This window comes from Grammomys surdaster, unplaced genomic scaffold (genome assembly GCF_004785775.1).
Source record: "Grammomys surdaster isolate TR1022 unplaced genomic scaffold, NIH_TR_1.0 63, whole genome shotgun sequence".
Classification (NCBI taxonomy): domain Eukaryota; kingdom Metazoa; phylum Chordata; class Mammalia; order Rodentia; family Muridae; genus Grammomys; species Grammomys surdaster.
The window spans coordinates 13,426,350-13,441,202 of NW_021604565.1; the positions used below are offsets into that span (position 1 = coordinate 13,426,350).

At 43.4% G+C, this 14,853-nt stretch overlaps 1 protein-coding gene across 2 annotated transcripts in view; it reads right to left on the reverse strand.

The window, feature by feature from the left end:
• The window catches only part of Snx31 (sorting nexin 31), a 56,684-nt gene that overhangs the window by 23,170 nt on the left and 18,661 nt on the right, over nt 1–14,853 (reverse strand). For both annotated transcript variants that reach the window (XM_028767274.1, XM_028767264.1), the window contains exons 7-9: nt 6,842–6,929; nt 3,757–3,826; nt 1,949–2,041 (exon numbers count right to left, since the gene is read on the reverse strand). In XM_028767274.1, coding sequence (XP_028623107.1) covers nt 1,949–2,041; nt 3,757–3,826; nt 6,842–6,929 — 251 coding nt within the window. The remainder of the gene's footprint in view (nt 1–1,948; nt 2,042–3,756; nt 3,827–6,841; nt 6,930–14,853) is intronic.

Genomic DNA, 14,853 nt, shown 5'->3' on the forward strand with positions numbered 1-14,853 from the left:
CTCACAGAGAAACCATAGGATGGACTCACAGAGAAACCAGAGGATGGGCTCACAGAGAAACCAGAGGATGGGCTCACAGAGAAACCAGAGGATGGACTCACAGAGAAACCATAGGATGGACTCACAGGGAAACCCATAGGATGGACTCACAGAGAAACCATAGGATGGACTCACAGGGAAACCATAGGATGGGATTACAGAGAAACCAGAGGATGGGCTCACAGGGAAACCAGAGGATGGGCTCACAGAGAAACCATAGGATGGGCTCACAGAGAAACCCATAGGATGGACTCACAGAGAAACTCATAGGGTGGACTCACAGCAAAGGCCCTTGGCTCTAGAGCATACAAATGAGGCGCCCAGTGTAGACAATAGGTCCTAGGAGGGTCACTGCTATACCATGCAGGAGCTAGTCCTGCCTAGTCCCTTCTCCGACTTCTGACCCTACTCCTGTTGAGTACTTGGAGCCAAAACACAGAAGCAAAGGATCAAGTTGAAAAAACAAAAGAGTGGACGTGATTCTAACTCATCAGAGTGATTTGCCTGCAGGTATCATGCGTGTCACGTGTATCATGTGTGTCCCTGTGGAGGTCAGAAGAGGACATCAGATCTCCTGGGGGAGCTATGGATGGTGGTGAACCAATGTGTGGGTGCTAAGGACCAAAGCTGGGTCCTCTCAAGAGCAGCAGTTCTCCTTACCACTGAGCCATCTTTCAGCACGCTTGTCTCTTTTATTTGAGATGAGGGCTGGGGACAGTTCAGAGGCAGAGCACTGGCCAGTGTGCATGAGGCCTGAGCTCAATCCCCAGCACTGAAGGAATAAAGCAAGCAGGAAGGGAAATCTTTTAAACATTCAATAGCTGTTGTGAACTAATGAAGTGAAGGGATTTAATTAAAGGTAAAGCTACATGCTGCTTGTTAACGAGTAAGCGATTTACTCAAATACTCCTTGGCGTTTGCCATTCATGAAGATGCACTAACACCTAGAAACCAGAGGACAGAAATCTGCAAGGATTATCCACTAGAAAACTCATTCTCTTGAGAACATCAGACCTGGGGCTGAGAGATGGCTCAGTGGGTAAGAGCACTTGCTGATCTGGCAAGGAGGACAGAGTTCAATGTCCAGCACCCAGGTCAGGCAGCTCACAGCTGTCTGAAACTCCAGCTCCAAAGAATCTGATGCCCTCTTCTGGCCGTGAGCACACACACACACACACACACACACACACACACACACATTTGTCCACATGTGTGAGGTCCTGGATGTGGTCTCCAGCAATGGCTTTAGGAGTCTACTGTCTCTACAATGCCACACCTCTTTTACTGTGGCACAAAAGTGACTAGCAGGAACACACATAAATAAGTACCTCTGTGTGCCAATAAAACTTTATTTGTAACAACAGTGGCTCATGAGCCATTGTGAGCTCATCTCTGGTTTAGGTCAAATTGCTTTGAGTCAGTTTGTTCATCTTCTGTTCAGCCTCCTTGCATGTGTGCATAAGATGAAGTGGTGCCAGCTAGCATATTTGTTCCAAACCCTGAAGCTCACACAAGAAGAGGAAGTATAAATTAGAGTCCTGGAACGTGAGCTGTTAGCAATTTGACTTCCAATAAAAGAAAACTGGCTGGCTAAATGGTAACATAATCATAAAGGAGAATACTCTGCAGTTATAGAATAATATGGAGGATCTATATTAATTAACTTGGCCAAAGACTGTATATATATATATATATATATATATATATATATATATGTATACATATACAAATATATATATGTATATATGAGTCCTTACACAGCAAACTTTTACTAATTTTAGAATCAGAGGTTAGCAGAGCCACTCTCAGTTTCAGTGCTGGGTAGGGTTGTGAACGACAGTAACAGCTGATTCTAGGCTGTGTCTGGAGTTCACTTTAAGGGACCCTCTCAGTACCAAGCTTAACTCACCTTCGTTTGATTCTCTTTCTTCTGCAGTGCCTTTAATTCCTCCCTCTGAGCCTGTGTGGGTTTCATCCATTCTACCTCAATGTCCTGCACTGCCTTAAAAAAGCATAAGTATATAATTATCAACCTTAGTAGAAATAAATTAATCTGTATAAAGAGCTAAAAACCTAGACCCAAGTGGCTCTACATAACCATCTGACAGGTTATAAAGATTGCTTTTTTGTTGTTGCTTTGTTCTGAGACGGGGTCTCAATATTGGGCACTCTTTATATAGGTCAGGCTGGCCTCAAACTCATGATCCTTTGGCCTCAGCCTCTCAAGTGCATGGATTAACAGAAAGTGCCACCACAGCTGTTTTAGGGTCAATCAAATTACTGAGTAGGAAGAGTGTTCCACAGTTTGGGACAATTAGACTTCTTGGCAAAGGAAGTCCTGTCATCCAGTCAAATAACTTCCTAAGAGATCACAGTGTAAAACCAAGCTGAAAGGCAGGGGACGGGTGAGAGAGATAGCTTAGCAGTTAAGAATACTGCTGTCCTTTAGAGGACCAGAGGGCAGCTCCTAACATTCATGTGAGATGGCTCACCACAGGCACCTGTGTCACCAGCTCCAGGGCATCCCATGCCTCTGGCCACCACAGGCACCTGCACTTCCATGCACAAACCCACACAGAGACATGAATACACACATATGATTTCAAGAAATGAATATATTTTAAAGTAGAAAATTAAACATGAATATGTTTATCTTGATGGAAGGACTATCTTTTTAAGGGATAATGACAGAATATGAATGTAGAAATAATCATATGTAATAGATGTAAATGCAGCTTTCTATACACAAAACACTGATACTGATAATGTATCTGGTGATATCCTATACTTTCAACCCCAAACCTACAGCTACTCTGTGAGGTAGTGCAGTATAAGATACCCTGAAATAGGAAAGTGAGTTGGTGTATAATCAAATATTAGGTTATTATAGCTTTCAAAGTTATCTAGGATAATTAACACCATGAGGAAAAGCCTTCTTTATACATGAAAGAATGCTAAGTCATAACAAGTGTAGCAACAGACTCCAATGAAAACAACTGGTCTCATGTATTTCAGGCTGGAGTGAACTGTTCCTAATTCCTCAGCCTCTATCTTCCCAGTACTGGACTCACAGGCGTGCAATACCACACCTGCTTTATTTGTTTGTGTATGCGTGTGTGCCTATATGTGTGTATGCACATCCTGTGTGTGCCTGGTCCCCACGGAGACCAAAAGAGGATGTCGAACCCCTGAAACTAAAACTACAGTTGTGAGGCACCATATGGGTGCTGGGAACAGCCTGGATCCTCGGCAGCAGTAGCAAGTACTCTTGATCTCTGAGCCTTCTCTCCAGCGCCTCTCTAGCCATCCTTAGTATATAATCGAGTGGTTTCACATGCATGTAATGTTGTACAACCGTCACCACTGTCTACACCCAAGCCTTTTATAGTTCCTAACAAACGCTCTATAGTGACTCGTGTCTTTAATGCCAGCACTTAGGAGACTGGGAGAGATGAATCAAGAGTTCAAGGCCAGACTAGGCTTCATAGTGAGATCCTATTCCAAGCAATATAAACAAAACAACAACGACACAAAAAGAAAAAAGCAAAAAACAAAAAGAAAACCCTGCTTACCCATTAAACAACGTTGTCCTTCCACTCCCATCCCAGTCCCTGGAAATGTCTCTAGATTGTCTCATGTCTTGCCTATTCTACATAGATTCTCAACTACTAGGGAAACACATGTAGTTCCAACCACAACACCCACTGCCAACCTCACCTGCATGTACAGCAAGTCTCCAGCTGCCCTGCAGTCCATCAACATGGAGTCCAGAGCTGGGTCCAGGTACCTGCATAATTACAGACATGATTACATAGGCCTAGAGACACAGCCAGATGTTCTGGAAAACTACAGCCTTCTGCCCTGGGAACTGGGTCCCCTTCTCTCATAAAACTATACCACTCTACTTGCTTAGCCTTTGATTTCTTCCTTTATTCTTTCTGTGTCCTGTTTTTTCATTTATGGTGAGCTTTTACCTGGTGAGCTCTAGAATAAAGGTTACACATGTACACACACGTGCATGTGAACACACACACATGCACACCTTTAGGAAAATGATGTGCATTTCTGTTCACACTCAGTCAGTGAGTCCTGGATTCCATTTCCCTGTCCCGTCCACTTGCCTTGTCCACCTGCCCTGCACCTGTCCTGTCCACCTGCCCTGCACCTGCCCTGCACCTGCCCTCCACCTGTCCTGCACCTGCCCTGCACCTGCCCTGCACCTGCCCTGCACCTGCCCTCCACCTGCCCTGCACCTGTCCTGCACCTGCCCTGCACCTGCCCCCCACCTGCCCATCCACACTCAGCACCCTGCACCTGGCCCCCCCTTTCTGCCTCTGGAGCTGCTCAGAAAGCATCCCCACACCAGGTTTTTGATCCTTCCTCCTGCTTCATGTTCCTCCTGGTGAGACTTTTCCTGAGCAGCTCGTCAGCTCTCAGGCTATGGGGTCTGGATCATTTTTCTGGCTCATGTCTGAGGCACTTTGTGGCTCCCTTCTCCATTCATTTCCCATCTATCCCTAACCACCCCACACCAACGCTACACTCCAGCCATGTCTCCCTCCCCTTTCTCCTCCTCCTCTCTTTCCTAGAAGGTCACTGCCCCAACATCCTCCTTTCTCTGCAGACTCCCCTTCCCTGGGCCCTGCTCCCCAGCCTGTGCTAACGTCTTCCTCTGTGCTTCGCCAGTGACTTCAATTTATCCCAATCACTGCTTTGATCAACTTGCTTTGACACCAGATGTGAAGGCTCCAGCATTCCAGCCTAAAAAATACCCTTCTGGGTTCAGCAGAGTGACTTGCACATATTGGGGGATCTATGTGTATCTGTCAGATCAGAACCACCAAGATAAACAGATTCGCTGTGTGTAAGCCCAGTGAGGATGGACAGAAACGGAAAGAGGAGATGTGGGTGATGTACAACTGAGAAGGCAGAGGCAAGCAGTTCTTGCACGCAGAACAGTGTGCTCAGACCCAGGAAAGGATGAAAACAGGATCTGAAGGTCCAGCTCATTCTGGGGGAGAAAAGCAACCGAAACATTCCAACTAACTTTCCCCTTAGCTAATGTTCACACACCTCAGAAGGCACTATGTGACTGAGAATTGCATCACAGTTGGACAGCCCTGAGACACCTTTTGGCATAGGGCTCTGAGCTGCCAGGGCCCACACCCTCTGATCCAGAGGGAACCCTATAATCAGTGGAGAGACACACTCAAGACAAGTCCTGGATGAAGACAAATCCTTCAAACCCAGCCAGGCCCACCAGTCAGAATCATGCAACTTGGAGCTGGCTTCCCTGTTGCCGCTGGAAAGGCCTCCTCTGGAGAGGGGGCAAGACACCCCAGGGTGTTATGTCGTTCCCTTGTGGAAATCTGGCCTTCAGCTCCGGCTACAGCAGTGTGGCTCTTTTCCTCCTATTCATGATCAAAGCCATCTGCTGGGCGGAGGTGCTGGCCTGTGACTCTGGCGGGTCCTTACCTTGCCTTTGCATCTGGGCATCTGGGATGCACCTATCTAAGGAAGACCGAGGCACAGCCTAATGTGCAATGCAGGCTTCTAGGTGTGGGAGAGAAGTCTGGCCACACTCTTTTGATCTCAAGCCCTCAGGGAAAGTGTAAACTTGAGAAGTCTCAGCCCAGGAACTTTCTGTTATTGTTGATGTTACCGTTCTTACCAATGACTGTAACAAACATGACCAGATTTTACTGAGTATTCAGGATTGCTCTAAATCTTCACAACAATCCTAGGATTATTCTCCTATTTTACAAACATGTAAACTGAGGCTTAGTGAGCTCACAGAACTTGGCAAGCTGGAACTTAGGTTGTGTTTTCTGCTTCTGGGAACTACCATGCTCGGACACACAGTGTTGGAAGCAGCATCAGAAGAGTTACTGTCTAAACCCTTAGTGGAAGCAGGGTCCTTTCCTCCTTCTCAAGTACTTAAGACACAAGGTTTTAATGATTTCTCAAAAGTTTCTGAGTAGCTGGGACTATCCCTTCAGAACTCAAAGCCACAGACTAGATGCAACAAAATAGCACTGAGTCAAGTAAATCACTATCTCTAAATATCAAGAATCTTTTTTTTTTAAGTTTGTGTCCTCAGACTACAGAAAAACAAAGCTGAACAGAGCTAACTTGAGCAGCAACTCAACACAGTCACAGTAATAACCACGAGCTGAGCTTGTGGGACACGGCTGGGAAAACAAGCTGCCTTGCCCTGTGATTTTCTGTGTATTTGTTCTTAGTAGGACTCCTCTTCCTAGGAAAAGAACAGCATTTTCTGATGAAGACAGATGGCGGCGTGCGCACGCACATGTGTGTGTGTGTGTGTGTGTGTGTGTGTGCATGCGTGTGTGGCCACTCTAACTTGCACCCTCAAAAGGAAGAAAAGCCACAAGCAAAAGGCTGTACAGCGGAGTTCCCAGGGGCAAAGCACAGCCTAAAGAACAGTCTTACACAGTGTGGGGGTCACACAGAGCAGAGCTAGCCCTTTTAATCTACGGATATGGGTGGCCCTGGTACATATGCTTTAGGAATGTGAGCCATGCACACGAGGAGTCAAATTCAGTGTGAATTGCCAAAGTCGTACCCTCTGTCTTCCAGGCAGGCCACAGTCCAACAGTCATCAGACCTGCTTGTAACTATGAAGGACTCCTTCAGTTACTACAGCTATCTAGCCCAGAGCAAAGGCACACTCAGGAGTGTCTTGCCAGTTTTTACTCCAAGCCCCCATTCCCCACCCCAACACACACCTGTCTCTCAAGCTATGGTGAGACTGGCAAGTTCTGACCCTACAGGTACTTACCACTTCCTGAGTCCAATCTTACAGTTTTCCACTTCAGAATTCTGAAGACTAGTGTAAGGCAACTCAAAATCGGCCAGCTTCTTCACCACTAGAGAGGGAGAAGGCAGCATGAAGATCAGGCTAGCTATGCTCTGTGTGACTCCACACTGTGTAAAACTGTTCTTTCAGCTGCACTTTGCCCTTGGGAACGTCATTGTACAGCCTTTTGCTGGTGGCTTTACTTTCTTTTGAGAGTGCAAGTCAGGGTGGAGACACACACACAAACACACACACACACACACACACACACACACACACACACACGGCATGCATGCCACCATCTGACTTCATCAGCCACCCAGCACAGACCTAATAAATGACTTGTTCTTTGTAGTAGAATGAACTGAGACGCTAGAGGCACACAAGTTTATTAAAATTACACTGGGAACCAAGGCTCTAAAACTTCTTGGACACCCCAGACCAAAGAAAGGGGAACTCCCTCACCTGGATCCCATCAAAAGATTAATGCCTCTTCTCGCTGAGATGTCACAGCCCCGCCCCAACCTGTCATCTGAAACCCTATGTGTGCAGCAAGGAACCCCCAGAGAACCCCCAGCTAACTGTCATTGGTTCCCAGTGCTGATGGAGCCCCCACACAGCTTCTGTCTGTCTGGCCATGCCTTCCTGTTCGCCTGTTGGACCTGGACCTTCTGTTTCTGCTCTGGAGCTGGTTCTGCCCTTCCTTCTCTGCCGCTCACTGCATCTTTATTCTAAACCACGTCTCTCCCGAGGCCTGATTTCTATACAGCAGCAGCATCTTCCCCGCCACCCGTCTGGGCATCCCATCTCAGTTTCTATGACCTCTGAACTCTCCTGCACTCTCTCTAACTTGTATTCATTATGGAAACCACATGTAGACAAATGCAGAGATGTATTAACTGTGTTCTCCAATGGATGGTGTGACAGTCAATATTAGTAATTAAGATATGGAATAAAAATATTAGTAATTAAGACCCAATTAGGGCTTTGGCTGCACCCAAACACTGAGCAGATCCTGGGCTTCAGCTCTGCACCCAATTCCACAAAACCCACAGGAGGTGGGGCTCCCAGGAGCTCTAACTGGGGCAGTATCTTAGGTAAGGAGACAGCAACACCTGCCCCAAACAGGGAGTAACTGGGACCCACTGAGACCCAGGAATTTACTCCTGGCCCGGGGCACTGGTTCCTTCCTGTCTGCACCCTAGCACTGAGAGGATCCTGGGCTTTAGCTCTGCACCCAATCTCACAAAACCCAGAGGAGGCAGGGCTCCCAGGAGCTCTAACCCAGGCAGCAACACCGACACCAAACAGTTCTGACACAACCAAGATAATAGGAAAGACAGGCTCTATCCAGACACAGTGAGTGCAGGTAGCACTAAAGATAACCAGATGACAAAAGGCAAGCACAAAAACATAAGCATCAGCAACCCAGGGTATTTGGCATCATCAGAACCTAATTCTCCCACAAATAGAAAGTCCCGAATACCCCATCACACCAGGAAAGCAAGATTCAGATTTAAAATCACTTCTCATGATGATGATAGAAGACTTTAAGAAGGACATAAATAACACTGTCAAAGAAATTGAGGAGAACTCAGGTAAACAGGTAGAAGCCCTTAAAGAGGAAACACAAAAATTCCTTAAAGTATTACAAGAAAATACAACCAAACAGATGAAGGGATTGAACAAAATCATCCAGGACATAAAAATGGAAGTAGAAACAATAAAGAAATCACAAAGGCAGACTACCCTGGAGATAGAAAACCTAGAAAAGAGATCAAGAGTCATAGATGCAACCATCACCAACAGAATACAAGAGATAGAAGAGAGAATCTCACGTGCAGAAGATACCATAGAAAATATTGACACAACTGTCAAAGAAAAGTGAAAGTGCAAAAAGTTCCTAACCCAAAACATCCAGGAAACCAAGGACACAATGAGAAGACCAAACCTAAGGATAATAGTTATAGATGAGAGTGAAGATTCCCAACTTAAAGGGACAATAAATATCTTCAACAAAATTATAGAAGAAAACGTCCATAACCTAAAGAACGAGATGCCCATAAACATACAAGAAGCCCACAGAACTCTATCCAAATAGACTAGACCAGAAAAGAAATACCTCCCATCACATAATAATCAAAACACCAAATGCACAAAACAAAGAAAGAATAGTAAAAGCACTAAGGGAAAAAGGGCGAGTAACATATAAAGGCAGATCTATCAAAATTACACCAGACTTCTCACCAGATACTATAAAAGTGAGAAGATCCTGGATAGATGTCATACAGACCCTAAGAGAACACAAATGCCAGCCCAGGCTACTATACCCAGCAAAACTCTCAATTACCATAGACGGAGAAACCAAGATATTCCATGACAAAACCAAGTTTACACAATATCTTTCCACAAACCCAGCACTACAAAGGATGATAGAGGGAAAACTCCAATACAAGAAGGGAAATTATACCCTTCTTGAAAGAGCAAGAAAGTAATCTTCTTGCAACAAATCCAAAAGAAGATAGCCACACAAACAATGCCACTGCTAATAACAAAAATAACAGGAAACAACAATCTCCTTTCCTTAATATCTCTTAACATCAATGGACTCAATTCCTCAATAAAAAGACGTAGACTATCAGACTGGATACATAAACAGGACCCAGCATTTTGCTGCCTAGAGGAAACACACCTCAGTGACAAAGATAGACACGACCTTAGAGTAAAAGGCTGGAAAACAATTTTTCAAGCAAGTGGTCCCAAGAAACAAGCTAGAGAATAAAATTGACTTTCAACCCAAAGTTATCAAAAAAGATAAGGAAGGATACTTGATACTCATCAAAGGAAAGCTCAAACAAGATGAACTCTCAATTCTGAACATCTATGCTCCAAATGCAAGAGCACTCACTTTCATAAAAGAAACCTTACTAAAGCTCAAAGCACAAATTGCACCTCACACAATAATAATGGGAGACTTCAACACACACTCTCAGAAGTGGACAGGTCATGGAAACGGAAATTAAAGAGAGACAGAGTGAAACTAAGAGAAGTTATGAACCAAATGGATTTAACAGAGATCTATAGAACATTTCATCCCAAAACAAAAGAATATACCTTCTTCTCAGCACCTCATGGTACCTTCTCCAAAATAGACCATAAACTTAGTCACAAAACAGGCCTCAACAGATACAAGAAAATTGAAATAATACCATGCATCCTATCAGATCACCATGGACTAAGGCTGATCTTCAATAATGACAAAAACAATGGAAAGCCCATATTCACGTGGAAACTGAACAACACTCTACTTAATGATGACTTGGTCAAGGAAGATATAAAGAAAGGAATTAAAGACTTTTTAGAATTTAATGAAAATGAAGACTCATAACACCAAAACATATGGGACACAATGAAAGCAGTGTTAAGAGGAAAACTAATAGCTCTAAGTGCTTACAAAAAGAAACTGGAGAGAGCATACACTAGCAGCTTGACAACACACCTGAAAGCTCTAGAACAAAAAGAAGCAAACACACCAAAGAGGAGTAGACAGCAGGAAATAATCAAACTCAGGGCTGAAATCAACCAAGCAGAAACAAAAAGAACTACACAAAGAACCAATAAAACCAGGAACTGGTTCTTTAAGAAAATCAACAAGATAGATAAAATCTTAGCCAGACTAATCAGAGGGCAGAGAGACAGTATCCAAATTAATAAAATCAGAACTGAAAAGGGAGACATAACAACAGAAACCAAGGAAATTTAAAAAATCACCAGATCCTACTACAAGAGCCTATACTCAACAAAATTGGAAAATCTGGATGAAATGTATAATTTTCTAGACAAATACCAGTTACCAAAGTCAAATCAGGCCCAGATAAACCATCTAAACAGTCACATAACCCCAAAAGAAATAGAAGCAGTCATTAAAGTCTCCCCACCAAAAAAACTCTGGGACCAGACGGTTTTAGTGCAGAGTTCTATCAGACCTTCAAAGAAGACCTGATACCAATTCTCTTTAAACTGTTCCATAAAATAGAAACAGAAGGAACACTATCCAATTTGTTCTATGAAGCCACAATTATGCTCATACCTAAACCACGCAAAGACTCAACAAAGAGAGAGAACTTCAGACCAACTTCCCTTATGAATATCGATGCAAAAATACTCAATAAAATTCTTGCAAACCGAATCCAAGAACACATCAAAACAATCATTCATCATGATCAAGTAGGTTTCATCCCAGGAATGCAGGGATGGTTCGATATATGGAAATCCATCAATGTAATCCACTATATAAACAAACTCAAAGAAAAAAACCACATGATCATCTCACTAGATGCTGAGAAAGCATTTGACAAAATTCAACACCCCTTCATGGTAAAAGTCTTGCAAAGGTCAGGAATCCAAGGCCCATACCTAAATATAGTAAAAGCAATATACAGCAAACCAGTAGCTACCATCAAACTAAATGGAGAGAAACTTGAAGCAATCCCACTTAAATCAGGGACTAGACAAGGCTGCCCACTCTCTCCCTACCTATTCAATATAGTACTGGAAGTCCTAGCCAGAGCAATTAGGCAACACAAGGAGGTCAAAGGGATACAAATTGGAAAGGAAGAAGTCAAAATTTCACTATTTGCAGATGATATGATAGTATACTTAAGTGACCCCAAAACTTCCACCAAAGAACTCCTAAACCTGATAAACAACTTTAGCAAAGTGGCTGGTTATAAAATCAACTCAAACAAGTCAGTTGCCTTCCTCTACTCAAAAGATAAACAGGCTGAGAAAGAAATTAGAGAAATGACACCCTTCACAATAGTCATAAATATAAAATACCTTGGTGTGAATCCAACAAAGCAAGTGAAAGATCTGTATGACAAGAACTTCAAGTCCCTGAAGAAAGAAATCAAAGCAGATCTCAGAAGATGGAAACATCTCCCATGCTCATGGATTGGCAGGATTAATATAGTAAAAGTGGCTATCTTGCCGAGAGCAATCTACAGATTTAATGCAATCCCCATCAAAATTCCAACTCAAGTCTTCACACAGATATAAAGAAAAATTCTCAAATTCATTTGGAATAACAAAAACCCCAGGATAGCGAAAACTATTCCCAACAACAAAAGAACTTCTGGGGAAATCACCATCCCTGACTTCAAGCTGTACTACAGAGCAATAGTGATAAAAACTGCATGGTATTGGAACAGAGACAGGCAGAAGGATCAATGGAATAGAATAGAAGACCCAGAAATGAACCCACGTAACTACAGTCGCTTGATCTTTGACAAAGGAGCTAAAACCATCCAGTAGAAAAAATACAACATTTTCAACAAATGGTGCTGGTTCAACTGGAGGTCAGCATGTAGAAGAATGTAAATTGATTCATACTTATCTTCTTGTACAAAGCTCAAGTCCGAGTGGATCAAGGACCTCCACATAAAACCAGCTACACTGAAACTAATAGGAGAGAAAATGAGGAAAAGCCTTGAACACGTGGGCATAGGGGAAAATTCCTGAACAGAATACCAATGGCTTAAGCTCTAAGATCAACAATTGACAAATGAAACCTCATAAAACTGCAAAGCTTCTGTAAAGCAAAAGACGCCATCAATAAGACAAAGCAGCAACCAACAGATTGGGAAAAATCTTTACCAATCCTACATCTGATAGAGGGCTAATATCCAAGGTATACAAAGAACTGAAGAAATTAGACTCTAGACAATCAAATAACCTGATTTTAAAATGGGGTACAGAGCTAAACAAAGAATTCTCAACTGAGGAAATTCAAATGGCAGAGAAGCATCTAAAGAAAATTTCAGTATCCTTAATCGTCAGGGAAATGCAAATCAAAGGAATCCTGAGATTCCATCTCACACCAGTCAGAATGGCTAAGATCAAAAACTCAGGTGACAGAAGATGTTGGCAAGGATGTGGAGAAAAAGGAACACTCCTCCATTGTTGGTGGGATTGTAAGCTGGTACAACCACTATGGAAAGCAGTCTGGTAGTTCCTCAGAAAATTGAACATATTATTACTTAAGGACCCAGCTATACCACTCCTGGGCATATATCCAAAAGATGCTCCAACATACAACAGGGACACATGCTCCACTGTGTTCATAGCAGCCTTATTTATAATAACCAGAAGCTGGAAAGGACCCAGATGTCCTTCAACAGAGGAATGGATACAGAAAATGTGATATATTTACACAATGGAGTATTACTCAGCTATTAAAAACAATGAATTCGTGAAATTCTTTGGCAAATGGATGGAACTGGAAAATATCACTCTGAGTGAGGTCACCCAATAACAAAAGAACACACATGGTATGCACTCACTGATAAGTGGATATTAGCCCACAAGCTGACAATACCTAAGATACAACGCATAGACCACATGAAGCTCAAGAAGAAGAAGGAAGACCAAAGTGTGGGTGCTTTGGTCCTTCTTAGAAGGAGTAACAAAATACTCAACCAGAGCTTCTAGGGTCTAAAGCTCCAGCCTGGGAACACAAAGGGAGGGACTCATGGCTCCACCTGTATAGTTGGTTGAGGATGGCCTTGTCAGGCATCAGTGGAAGAGGAGGGCCTTGGTCACTGAAAGTCTGGAAGCCCTAGTGTTGGGGAATTCAGGAGCAGAGAGGCGGGAATGGGTGGATGGGTGGGGGCACACCATAATAGAAGTAGGAGGAGGGGGAATGGGATAGGGGATTAATGAGGAAGGGGGGAATGAGGAAAGGGGATAATGTCTGAAATGTAAATAAATAAAATATTGGATTAAAAAAAAAGGACCCAAGTAGGTGGGATAATCTAGCAAACTGCTGCACCTTGTGAATTTAATGTCATTCCATAAACTCTGACACTGTGAAAGGCACACATGTGTTTGTCTATGTCTCTGGAATAGCATGCTCAGGACAGCAGCCTTAGCTAGTTAATTAGCATGCACAGCTTTCAAATGAGAAGGTAAGGCAATATTATTGAGGGCAGGGAGGAACAAAAATATTCTCTTGCACATGTGTGTTTTTAACTTTCTGAAATTCATCTCTCCTAAATTCAATACTTTATTTCTATCAAATCCCAGCTCATTGGGTAAGATATTTTACCCTGGGGTACAGATAAAGAGATAGGTGAAGAGGTGCCCAGAGCCACGCCAGGACCCAACAGCCCTCGAGTCCAGCCTATCCGAAGTCCTTTGATTTCTAACTGCAAACTGCTTCCCACTGCTTTAAAGTGACTAGAATGACTCCACAGCATCAAAGGCTGCGTCATCTAGACTGCAGTGGAAAGAAAGCGATGTCACATGACACTGCCATCTTTTACTGTATTGTTGGAATTCTTAAAAGAATCTGAGCATTCATTTATTATCCCTGTATTATAGGGAATATTCCCTAACAAAGAGGCATTGTGTGGTTGTGAGATGTCTGTTTTGGTTCCAGGAGTCTAGCACCCCATCAACTAGGAAGCCATGGATGAAGATGGTGGGGCGCAGAGGTTAGGACCACAGTGAATTCCAGTAGACTCCAGAAATGCAGGTATTGGCCCAACCTTAGATTTAGGTTTTGACTACACCATGTGTGATAGTTAATCTCTCTGTCTCTGTCTCTCTCCCTTTCCCTCCTTCCCTCCTTCTGTCTCTGCCTCTTTCTGTCTCTCTGTCTCTCTCTCTGTGTGTGTGTGTGTGTGTGTGTGTGTGTGTGTGTGTGTGAGAGAGAGAGAGAGAGAGAGAGAGAGAGAGAGAGAGAGAGAGAGAGGGGCGGGCTGGGGGAGAAAGAGAGATGGTATTTCCAGATACAATTTCATCATAAAGGGTCTAGTCTAATGCATCACTTCATTCCTTGATGGAATAGTTGGAGGAAGTGGACCCCTGCCATGTGTCTTTACTTTGTTTTGTTTTTTGTTTGTTTTTCTCTCCCTAGTCTTTTACTCTGCCCTCTATCTGCCATGGTGTGAACTGCTCCGCTCTGCCCCCTATCTACTATGATGTGAACTGCT